Genomic DNA, 13,894 nt, shown 5'->3' on the forward strand with positions numbered 1-13,894 from the left:
CACTGGGGTACAGTCCCACACACACTGACCCTCACTGGGGTACACTCCCACACACACTGACCCTCACTGGGGTACAGTCCCACACACACTGACTCTCACTGGGGTACACTCCCACACACACTGACCCTCACTGGGGTACACTTCCACACACACTGACTCTCACTGGGTTTCAGTCCCACACACACTGACTCTCACTGGGGTACACTTCCACACACACTGACTCTCACTGGGGTACACTCCCACACACACTGACTCTCACTGGGGTACATTCTCACACACACACACTGACTCTCACTGGGGTACACTCCCACATACACTGACCCTCACTGGGGTACACTCCCACACACACTGACCCTCACTGGGGTACAGTCCCGCACACACTGACTCTCACTGGGGTACAGTCCCACACACACTGACTCTCACTGGGGTACAGTCCCACACACACTGACCCTCACTGGGGTGCATTCCCACACACACTGACTCTCACTGGGGTGCACTCCCACACACACTGACTCTCACTGGGGTACAGTCCCACACACACTGACCCTCACTGGGGTACAGTCCCACACACACTGACTCTCACTGGGGTACAGTCTCACACACACTGACCCTCACTTGGGTACACTCCCACACACACTGACCCTCACTGGGGTACAGTCCCACACACACTGACTCTCACTGGGGTACACTCCCACACACACTGACTTTCACTGGGGTACACTCCCACACACACTGACCCCCTCTGGGGTACACTCCCACACACACTGACTCTCACTGGGGTACACTCCCACACACACTGACACTCACTGGGGTACACTCCCACACACACTGACCTTCACTGGGGTACAGACCCACACACACTGACTCTCACTGGGGTACACTCCCACACACACTGACCCTCACTGGGGTACACTTCCACACACACTGACCCTCACTGGGGTACACTCCCACACACACTGACCCTCACTGGGGTACACTTCCACACACACTGACCCTCACTGGGGTATACTCCCACACACACTGACACTCACTGGGGTACACTCCCACACACACTGACCTTCACTGGGGTACAGACCCACACACACTGACCCTCACTGGGGTACAGTCCCACACACACTAACTCTCACTGGGGTACACACCCACACACACTGACTCTCACTGGGGTACAGTCCCACACACACTGACCCTCACTGGGGTACACTCCCACACACACTGACTCTCACTGGGGTACAGTCCCACACACACTGACCCTCACTGGGGTACACTCCCACACACACTGACCTTCACTGGGGTTCAGTCCCACACACACTGACCCTCACTGGGGTACAGTCCCACACACACTGACCCTCACTGGGGTACACTCCCACACACACTGACCCTCACTGGGGTACAGTCCCACACACACTGACTCTCACTGGGGTACACTCCCACACACACTGACCCTCACTGGGGTACACTTCCACACACACTGACTCTCACTGGGGTACAGTCCCACACACACTGACTCTCACTGGGTTTCAGTCCCACACACACTGACTCTCACTGGGGTACATTCTCACACACACACACTGACTCTCAGTGGGGTACACTCCAACACACACTGACCCTCACTTGGGTACACTCCCACACACACTGACCCTCACTGGGGTACAGTCCCACACACACTGACTCTCACTGGGGTACACTCCCACACACACTGACTTTCACTGGGGTACACTCCCACACACACTGACCCCCTCTGGGGTACACTCCCACACACACTGACTCTCACTGGGGTACACTCCCACACACACTGACTTTCACTGGGGTACACTCCCACACACACTGAACCCCTCTGTGGTACACTCCCACACACACTGACTCTGACTGGGGTACAGTCCCACACACACTGACTCTCACTGGGGTACAGTCCCACACACACTGACCCTCACTGGGGTACACTCCCACACACACTGACTCTCACTGGGGTACACTCCCACACACACTGACCCTCACTGGGGTACACTTCCACACACACTGACTCTCACTGGGGTACACTCCCACACACACTGACTCTCACTGGGGTACACTCCCACACACACTGACCCTCACTGGGGTACACTCCCACACACACTGACCCTCACTGGGGTACAGTCCCACACACACTGACACTCACTGGGGTACACTCCCACACACACTGACCTTCAGTGGGGTACAGTCCCACACAGACTGACTCTCACTGGGGTACACTCCCACACACACTGACCTTCACTGGGGTACACTCCCACACACACTGACCCTCACTGGGGTACACTCCCACATACACTGACCCTCACTGGGGTACACTCCCACACACACTGACTCTCACTGGGGTACAGTCCCACACACACTGACTCTCACTGGGGTACAGTCCCACACACACTGACCCTCACTGGGGTACACTCCCACACACACTGACTCTCACTGGGGTACACTCCCACACACACTGACTCTCACTGGGGTACACTCCCACACACACTGACTCTCACTGGGGTACAGTCCCACACACACTGACTCTCACTGGGGTACAGTCCCACACACACTGACTCTCACTGGGGTACAGTCCCACACACACTGACCTTCACTGGGGTACACTCCCACACACACTGACCCTCACTGGGGTACACTCCCACACACACTGACTCTCACTGGGGTACACTCCCACACACACTGACTCTCACTGGGGTACACTCCCACACACACTGACCCTCACTGGGGTACACTTCCACACACACTGTCTCTCACTGGGGTACACTCCCACACACACTGACCCTCACTGGGGTACAGTCACACACACACTGACTCTCACTGGGGTACACTCCCACACACACTGACCGTCACTGGGGTACACTCCCACACACACTGACCCTCACTGGGGTACAGTCCCACACACACTGACCCTCACTGGGGTACACTCCCACACACACTGACCTTCAGTGGGGTACAGTCCCACACAGACTGACCCTCTCTGGGGTACACTCCCACACACACTCACCCTCACTGGGGTACACTCCCACACACACTGACTCTCACTGGGGTACAGTCCCACACACACTGACCCTCACTGGGGTACAGTCCCACACACACTGACTCTCACTGGGGGACACTCCCACACACACTGACCCTCACTGGAGTACAGTCCCACACACACTGACTCTCACTGGGGTACAGTTCCACACACACTGACCCTCACTGGGGTACACTCCCACACACACTGACCCTCACTGGAGTACAGTCCCACACACACTGACTCTCACTGGGGTACACTCCCACACACACTGACTCTCACTGGGGTACACTCCCACACACACTGACTCTCACTGGTTTACAGTCCCACACACACTGACCTTCACTGGGGTACACTCCCACACACACTGACCCTCACTGGGGTACACTCCCACACACACTGACTCTGACTGGGGTACACTCCCACACACACTGACTCTCACTGGGGTACACTCCCACACACACTGACCCTCACTGGGGTACACTTCCACACACACTGTCTCTCACTGGGGTACACTCCCACACACACTGACCCTCACTGGGGTACAGTCACACACACACTGACTCTCACTGGGGTACACTCCCACACACACTGACCGTCACTGGGGTACACTCCCACACACACTGACCCTCACTGGGGTACAGTCCCACACACACTGACCCTCACTGGGGTACACTCCCACACACACTGACCTTCAGTGGGGTACAGTCCCACACAGACTGACCCTCTCTGGGGTACACTCCCACACACACTCACCCTCACTGGGGTACACTCCCACACACACTGACTCTCACTGGGGTACAGTCCCACACACACTGACCCTCACTGGGGTACAGTCCCACACACACTGACTCTCACTGGGGGACACTCCCACACACACTGACCCTCACTGGAGTACAGTCCCACACACACTGACTCTCACTGGGGTACAGTTCCACACACACTGACCCTCACTGGGGTACACTCCCACACACACTGACCCTCACTGGAGTATAGTCCCACACACACTGACTCTCACTGGGGTACAGTTCCACACACACTGACCCTCACTGGGGTACACTCCCACACACACTAACCCTCACTGGGGTACAGTCCCACACACACTGACTCTCACTGGGGTACACTCCCACACACACTGACCCTCACTGGAGTACAGTCCCACACACACTGACCCTCACTGGAGTACAGTCCCACACACACTGACTCTCACTGGGGTACACTCCCACACACACTGACCCTCACTGGGGTACAGTTCCACACACACTGACCCTCACTGGGGTACACTCCCACACACACTGACTCTCACTGGGGTACAGTCCCACACACACTGACCCTCACTGGGGTACACTCCCACACACACTGACCCTAATTGGGGTACACTCCCACACACACTGACCCTCACTTGGGGACACTCCCACACACACTGACTCTCATTGGGGTAAACTCCCACACACACTGACCCTCACTGGGGGACACTCCCACACACACTGACTCTCATTGGGGTACAGTCCCACACACACTGACCCTCACTGGGGTACACTCCCACACACACTGACCCTCACTGGGGTACACTCCCACACACACTGACCCTCACTGGGGGACACTCCCACACACACTGACTCTCATTGGGGTACAGTCCCACACACACTGACCCTCACTGGGGTACACTCCCACACACACTGACCCTCACTGGGGTACACTCCCACACACACTGACCCTCACTGGGGTACACTCCCACACACACTGACTCTCACTGGGGTGCAGTCCTACACACAGTTATTGTTCAGTCAGTGGAAACGGGGGGATTGACTGGGTAATGTTGTTGAAATGACACTGGGTGTCCGTGCAGAGACTCAGCCGGTCTGAAAATGAAAGCTTTGTCTGATTGTATTCCTTGCAGCTGAAATGTTACCATAAAAACTCCGAAAGCCCGAGCCGAGAGATTGTGTTTCGTGTCCAATTCCACACGTGTGCAATCCACGACCTTGGCATCGTCTTTGGCAAAGAAGACCTCGATGATGCTTTTAAAGGTGATGTCTTACTCCCCGGGATTGGGAGATCGGGAGAGGGTGGGATTGGGGGAGATGGGGAGAGGGTGGGATTGGGGGAGATGGGGAGAGAGTGGGATTGGGGGAGATGGGAAGAGGGTGGGATTGGGGGAGATGGGGAGAGGGTGGGATTGGGGGAGATGGGGAGAGGGTGGGATTGGGGGAGATGGGGAGAGGGTGGGATTGGGGGAGATGGGGAGAGGGTGGGATTGGGGGAGATGGGGAGAGGGTGGGATTGGGGGAGATGGGGAGAGGGTGGGATTGGGGGAGATGGGGAGAGGGTGGGATTGGGGGAGATGGGGAGACGGTGGGATTGGGGGAGATCGGGAGAGAGTGGGATTGGGGGAGATGGGGAGAGGGTGGGATTGGGGGAGATGGGGAGAGGGTGGGATTGGGGGAGATGGGGAGAGGGTGGGATTGGGGGAGATGGGGAGAGGGTGGGATTGGGGGAGATGGGGAGACGGTGGGATTGGGGGAGATCGGGAGAGAGTGGGATTGGGGGAGATGGGGAGAGGGTGGGATTGGGGGAGATGGGGAGAGGGTGGGATTGGGGGAGATGGGGAGAGGGTGGGATTGGGGGAGATGGGGAGTGGGTGGGATTGGGGGAAATGGGGAGACGGTGGGATTTTGGGAGATGGGGAGAGTGTGGGTTTGGGGGAGATCAGGAGAGGGTGGAATTGAGTGTAAATGGGGAGAGGGTGGGATTGGGGGAGATGGGGAGAGGGTGGGATTGGGGGAGATGGGGAGAGGGTGGGATTGGGGGAGATCAGGAGAGGGTGGAATTGAGTGTAAATGGGGAGAGGGTGGGATTGGGGGAGATGGGGAGAGGGTGGGATTGGGGGAGATGGGGAGAGGGTGGGATTGAGAGGAGATGGGGAGAGGATGGGATTGGGGGAGATGGGAAGAGGGTGGGATTGAGAGCAGATGGGGAGAGGGTGGGATTGGGGGAGATGGGGAGAGGGTGGGATTGGGGGAGATGGGGAGAGGGTGGGATTGGGGGAGATGGGGAGAGGGTAGGATTGGGGGAGATGGGGAGAGGGTAGGATTCGGGGAGATGGGGAGAGGGTGGGATTGGGGGAGATGGGGAGAGGGTGGGATTGGGGAAGATGGGGAGAGGGTGGGATTGGGGGAGATGGGGAGACGGTGGGATTGGGGGAGATGGGGAGAGAGTGGGTTTGGTGGAGATGGGGAGAGGGTGGGTTTGGCGAGATTGGGAGAGGGTGGGATTGTGGAAGATGGGGAGTGGGTGGGATTGGGGGAGATCGGGAGAGGGTGGGATTGGGGGACACGATGAGAGAGTGGGATTGAGGGAGTTGGGGAGAGGGTGGGATTGTGGGAGATGGGGAGAGGGTGGGATTGGGGGAGATCAGGAGAGGGTGGGTTTGGGGGAGATGGGGAGAGGGTGGGATTAAGAGGAGATGGGAAGAAGGTGGGATTGGGGGAAATGAGGAGAGGGTGGGATTGAGAGGAGATGGGGAGAGGGTGGTGTTGGAGTATTTGGATAAATGTAGAATTGGGGTATTGGGGGAGAGGATGGGATTGGGGTATTTGTGGGCAGGGTAGGATTGAGGAAGATGGGGAGAGGGTGGGATTGGGGAATTTGGGGTGGGGTTGGTGTTGGGGGTATTTAGGGAGAGGGTGGGATTGGGGGCAGATGTGGAGAGGGTAAGGATTAAGGGATTTGTGTATGTGGGTGGGAGTACAGGGACTGAGGGGTATGGGGCTTTCACCAAATGGGATGTTGTGCTTTTGTCTTGTGCCCAGGGCCACGGAGCGACATGGGAGAGGGTGGTGGCTGGTGTGTGAGCCGGAGTGGATCCATGAGGAATGTCTGGTGTAACGAACCAGAAATGTTTAACGGAGAGCTGGGAAATGGCAACCTGCCTCATCCCCCCCTCCCCCTCTCCCCACCCCCTCAGCTGTTGACACTCAGTGCAGAAGCTCCTTCTCGTGTTTGTTGTTGTTGAGCTGGGACAAGCCTGGGGGCCTGATCTGACCACATGAGGGTTGTGGTGTGTCTGGGGCCTGAGTCTGGGAGGGTTGTGGGTGATGGTGTGAGGGGTGGGTACAGGACCCACTCCTGGAGAAACAGGAACTGGAGCCTGGGGACACAGGCCGGCCACAAGGTCCATAGGGAAGGACAGGCAGGTTCCCAGAGTGGACCTACCTCCACATCCTCACAGCAAGGCCTCAAATCCAGGGAGGGAGCCCTCAGCCATTCACCATCAGACTCATCACACCCATACCCCACACTCACCCACACACTCACTCACTCACACCCATACCCCACACTCACCCACACACTCACTCACACTTACACTCACTCACACTCACTCACTCACACCCACACACACAATCACCCACACACTCACCCACACACTCACTCACACTTACACTCACTCACACTCACTCACTCACACCCACACACACAATCACCCACACACTCACACTTACACACACTCACACTCACCCACACACTCACTCACACTTACACTCACTCACACTCACCACACACTCACCCACGCACACACTCTCACTCACTCACACTCACTCACCCACACTCCCTCACACTCTCACTCACTCACACTCTCACTCACTCACACTCACACTCAATCACAATCACCCTCACTCACTCACACTCCCTCACACTCTCACACTCACACTCACTCACACTCAATCACACTCACCCATGCTCACTCACACTCACCCACACTCACCCTTACTCACTCACTCTCATACTCACACTCACACTTACTCACACACTCACACTCACTTACACTCACCCTCACCCACACTCACTCACACTCACACTCACTCACCCACACTCTCACCCACACTCACACTCACCCACACCCACACTCACCCACACTTACACTCACCCACACTCACCCACACTCACCCACTCTCAGCCACACTCAGCCACACTCACTCACTCTCATACTCACACTCACCCACCCACCCACACTCACTCACTCACAGTCAGCCACATTCACTCACATACACTCACGCTCATATACACTCTCTTACACACATACACATACACAGTCACGCACAACCATAACACTCACTCACACACATAAACTCACACTCTCCCACGCTCACTCACATTCATACACATACACACTCACGCACACTCACACTCCTACATATACACACTTATACACATAAACATTCATATACATGCAAAACACAAACGCATACAGCACTCACTCACTCACACTCAAACACACTCATACATGCACTTAAACATGCTCAACACATTCATACACTCACACTCAACATATATTCATTCACACTCGTACACAGTCACACTGAAACACTCAAACATACTCACTGTCTTTCAAAATATTCACTCACACTGAAATGCATCCATCCACACTGCCTCACACTCAAACACAATCAATCACTCTAACTCACAATCGCTCAAATACATTCATTCACACTCACTCACAGTCAAACATACTTCGCTCAACATCACATTCAAACACTCTCGCTCACAGTAGCTGACACACACACTCAAATACACACTGACACTTAACACTCAGGCCCACTGTGCACACTCTCATTCACACTCAAACACACACTCACACAGTCTCTCTCTCTCTCACGCACACACACATTATCTCGCTCAAAAAGCAACGAGCCTGGATTCCTGAATGAACTGTGACGATGGAACAGGAATGTTCTTTCTGTGACACTGAGGCCCCACGTCGCTATAAACCAGGGCATCACCTTGATCTGAATGCCAGCTGCTGCCCTCCCCAGCTCAGTGGCAGTTGGCCCTGACTTGGTGAAGGGTGGGAAACCGTGAGCAGACATAGCAAAGGGGACCAGTTGTCTCTGTGTGTGGTCACCTTGGTGTGCCCTGTTGCTGCTGTCTCATTACAATGCAGCTTTTTAATCTTCCCTCACAGATGACAGATTCCCCGAATATTCCAAGGTGGAATTCATCTTCTCCTTTGGCCCTGAGAAAATACAAGGTAAGCCTCATCCCTGGATATTTTGGTACTGGGAGCTGAATGGAACAAAACATTGCCAGGACGTGGTTCAGCTGGGTTCACTGGGCAGAGCTCGTCAATGCAGTGAAATAACCCGAGGGTATTATCAGAGAAAGACTGATAACAGGACAGGTGGCAGCAACCACAGACAAACTGGCAGATTTGAGAAAAAGCGAGAGAGAGAGAGAGAGAGAGAGAGGCAGGGGAAACAGGGAGGGGGACAGAGAGAGAATAGAGAGAGTGTGAGAGAGAGAGAGACAGCAAGAGAGATGAGGAGAAAAATGGAGGGGTGCAGATCCGGGTGGATATAGGTACAAGTCTGGATGTGTTTGTGTGTAGGTGCAGGTGAATATATATACTATAAAGATATACACAGAGTTACTTATGTACAGAAAGGTATAATGACTTGAGCACGTGAGCTAGAACATCAGATACAGACTCCAGAACATTCGATCATCTCTCTCTCCACTCTCCGTTATAGAGTAGGCAGGAAAATGGACTTAAAGCCACTGAGATCAGGCAGGATCACATTGAATGGCCAACCCCTGCCCCAATCCATCTGCTCTTCCTGTCTCTCTCTCTGCATCACTCCCTCTCTCTCTCTTCCTCCCTTTCTCTCCCTGTTCCCCATCTCTCTCTCCCTCTCTCTCCCCTTCCTTTCTCTCCCTGTTAATCTTTTGCACTCTCTCTCTCTTGCTCTCTCTCTTTCTTTTTCCCTCCCTTTCTGTCCTTGTCCCTTGTCTCTCTCTCTCTCGCACTCTCTCAATTCTCTCTCTCCTGCCCTTTCTCTCCCTGTCTATCTCTCACACACTCTCTTTTCTCTCTGTCCCCCTCCCTTTTTCCCCTGCCTTTCTCTCTCTCTCTCTCTCTCTCTCTCACACACACACACACACACTCTCTGCCTTAACCCTTTAGGGTGATAATGCTCAACATTTCTTCAAAGATGTTGGAGCAGGTGAACTTTCAATGAGGGAATGGTTCCTGCATCCTGGGTCAAAAATACAGAATTCCTGACAATGAGAAGATGGTAATTCTTCAATCTCCATCCTCCGTCATGGACCCTCCCTGCTGAGAGGAATACCTCCTTGCTATACACACTACCCAACAGTTGCAATGTTCTTGACATGAATTAACTCTTTCCTCAGCTCCCCCCCCCCCCCCAATCTGAAGAAAGCAGCCTCAGCCAATCCAATCATTGCTCAGGACTTGAGCACTACTTTGGAAAGCAACATGACATAGAACGATACAGCACAGAACAGGCCCTTCGGCCCACGATGTTGCATCGAACATTTGTCCTAGCCTAAGCACCCATCCATGTACCTATCCAATTGCCGCTTAAAGGTCACCAATGATTCTGACTCTGCCACTCCCACAGGCAGCACATTCCATGCCCCCACCACTCTCTGGGTGAAGAACCCACCCTTGACATCCCCCCATACCTTCCACCCTTCACCTTAAATTTATGTCCCCTTGTAACACTCTGTTGTACCCGGGGAAAAAGTCTCTGACTGTCTACTCTATCTATTCCTCTGATCATCTTATAAACCTCTATCAAGTCACCCCTCATCCTTCGCCGTTCCAATGAGAAAAGGCCTAGCGCTCTCAACCTATCCTCGTACAACCTATTCTCCATTCCAGGCAACATCCTGGTAAATCTCCTCTGCACCCTCTCCAAAGCTTCCACATCTTTCCTAAAGTGAGGCGACCAGAACTGCACACAGTACTCCAAATGTGGCCTTACCAAGGTCCTGTACAGCTGCAACATCACCTCACGACTCTTGAATTCAATCCCTCTGCTAATGAACGCTTAAAAACCATAGGCCTTCTTACAAGCTCTATCCACCTGAGTGGCAACTTTCAAAGATCTATGTACATAGACCCCAAGATCCCTCTGTTCCTCCACCTGACTAAGAACCCTACCATTAACCCTGTATTCCGCATTCTTATTTGTCCTTCCAAAATGGACAACCTCACACTTGACAGGGTTGAACTCCATCTGCCACTCCTCAGCCCAGCTCTGCATCATATCTAAGCCCCTTTGCAGCCGACAACAGCCCTCCTCACTATCCACAACTCCACCAATCTTTGTATCATCTGCAAATTTACTGACCCACCCTTCGACTCCCTCCTCTAAGTCATTAATAAAAATTACAAACAGCAGAGGACCCAGAACTGATCCCTGCGGAACTCCACTTGTAACTGGGCTCCAGGCTGAATATTTACCATCTACCACCACACTCTGACTTTTACCGGTTAGCCAGTTCTCTATCCAACTGGCCAAATTTCCCTCTATCCCATGCCTCCTGACTTTCCGCATAAGCCTATCATGGGGAACCTTATCAAATGCCTTACTAAAATCCATGTACACTACATCCACTGCTCTACCCTCATCCACATGCTTGGTCACCTCCTCGAAGAATTCAATAAGACTTGTAAGGCAAGACCTACCCCTCACAAATCCGTGCTGGCTGTCCCTAATCAAGCAGTGTCTTTCCAGATACTCATAAATCCTATCCCTCAGTACCCTTTCCATTACTTTACCTACCACCGAAGTAAGACTAACTGGCCTGTAATTCCCGGGGTTATCCCTATTCCCTTTTTTGAACCGGGGCACAACATTCGCTACTCTGCAGTCCCCTGGTACCACCCCCGTTGACAGTGAAGACGAAAAGATCATTGCCAACGGTTCTGCAATTTCCTCTCTTGTTTCCCACATAATCCTAGGATATATCATCTCAGGCCCGGGGGACTTGTCTATCCTCAAGATGTTCAAAATGCCCAACACATCTTCCTTCCTAACAAGTATCTCCTCTAGCTTACCAGTCCGTTTCATACTCTCCTCTTCAACAATATAGTCCCTCTCATTTGTAAATACTGAAGAGAAGTACTTGTTCAAGACCTCTCCTATCTCTTCCAACTCAATACACAGTCTCCCACTACTGTCCTTGATCGGACCTACCCTCATTCTCGACATTCTCATGTTTCTTACATACGCATAAAAGGTCTTGGGGTTATCCTTGATCCTATCCGCCAAAGATTTTTCATGCCCTCTCTTAGCTCTCCTAATCCCTTTCTTCAGCTCCCTCCTGGCTATCCTGTATCCCTCCACTGCTCTGTCTGAACCTTGTTTCCTCAACCTTATGTAAGCCTCATTCTTTCTCTTTCCAAGACATTCAACCTCCCTCGTCAACCAAGGCTCCCTCACACGACCATCTCTTTCCTGCCTGACAGGTACATACATATCAAGGACACGTCGTATCTGTTCCTTGAAAAAGTTCCACATTTCCACGACATCCTTCCCTGACAGCCTATGCTCCCAATTTATACTCCTCAGATCCTGTCTTGCAGCATCGTATTTACCCTTCCCCCAGTTGTAAAACCTGCCCTGTTGCACACACCTATCTCTCTCCATAACCAAGGTGAAAGTCACAGAATTGTGGTCACCATCACCAAAATGCTCACCCATTAACAAGCCCATCACTTGTCCCGGTTCGTTACCAAGTACCAAATCCAATATGGCCTCCCCTCTGGTCGGACAATCTACCACGACGTCTGGCTGCACACGCTCCCCCTTCAGGATTCTGAAGACACGGTCCGAGACGTCTCGGACCCTGGCACCCGGAGGCAACAAACCATCCGAGAGTCTTGCCCATGTCCACAGAACCGCCTGTCTCTCCCTCTAACTATAGAGTCTCCTATAACTAGCGCTCTCCTCCTCTTCCCCTTTCCCTTCTGAGCCTCAGAGGCGGACCTTGTGCCAGAGACCCGGTCACTGCAGCTTACCCCTGCTAGGCCGTCCTCCCCAACAGTATCCAAAGCAGTATACTTATTGTTGAGGGGAACGACCACAGGGGATCCCTGCTTCCTCCCCTTCCCACCTCTAACTGTTACCCAGCTACCCCTGTTCTCTGGAGTAACTATGTCCCTGTAGCTTCTATCTATCACCCTCTCAGCCTCTCGAATAATCCTCAGTTCATCCAACTCCAGCTCCAGTTCCGTAACGCTGTCTGTGAGGAGCTGGAGCTGGCTGCACTTCCTGCAGGTGAAGTCGGCAGGAACGTCGGTGGTCACCCCGACCTCAAACATCCTGCAGGAGGAACATTCCACTGCCTGCGCTGCCATAACTCTACACTTAGTCTCCAAAACAAGAACACTAAGTCGCTTACCTGTTCAGCCGACTGAGTCCTTGTTTTTTAGGTTAGAGGAGGAGGGAGGGTGGGAGACACTACACGTGTAGTGTCTCGGGTTCCTTCTCCACTCAAACTTCTTACCTTCCCAGAAGCCTCTGTTGACAACTTCCAGGTTCCCGTTCCTAGTTGAAAAAAAAACAGTCTGCGAAAAGAAAAACGTTCATTTAAACTGGTCTCCGCTTACCTTCCGGCTCCCCTCTCTGTGTGCCCGCTGTAGCACTGAGGTCGAAACCTTGGAGGTACACACTTTTAAATCAAACTTCTTACCTTCCCAGAAGCCTCTGGTGACGACCTCCAGCTCCCCTCTCTGTGCGCCCACTGTAGCAGCTTTTCATCTTGCACTCATCAGGACACTTTGCAAGAATGCCAATCTGGGAAACCCAAGATTTATAATATGAGAGGGGAATGCTGCTTAGATATCACATGGCTGATTGACAGTTAACAGCCAGACTTTGATTAAATTTTAAACCAGGAAGGTTGACTATGATTGGTCAGAATATTGCACTGAGAAAAAATCAGAAGATGGCTGCTAACTGCTTTGTTGAGTTGAGGCAGTGACTGTCTGGGCACATGTTCTTCCTTTTGGTAAGATGCACAGTACAGTACAGCATAGTACAGCACAGTACAGCACAA

The 13,894-nt window shown here is 53.1% G+C and overlaps 1 protein-coding gene across 1 annotated transcript in view; it reads left to right on the forward strand.

The window, feature by feature from the left end:
- tns1b (tensin 1b) overlaps positions 1-13,894 on the forward strand; it is an 833,038-nt gene that overhangs the window by 633,508 nt on the left and 185,636 nt on the right. The window contains 2 exon segments of the mRNA XM_072578355.1: positions 4,926-5,055; positions 8,988-9,053. Of these exon segments, the coding sequence (XP_072434456.1) occupies positions 4,926-5,055; positions 8,988-9,053 (196 nt within the window).

This window comes from Chiloscyllium punctatum, chromosome 10, assembly GCF_047496795.1.
Source record: "Chiloscyllium punctatum isolate Juve2018m chromosome 10, sChiPun1.3, whole genome shotgun sequence".
In the NCBI taxonomy this organism is placed as follows: domain Eukaryota; kingdom Metazoa; phylum Chordata; class Chondrichthyes; order Orectolobiformes; family Hemiscylliidae; genus Chiloscyllium; species Chiloscyllium punctatum.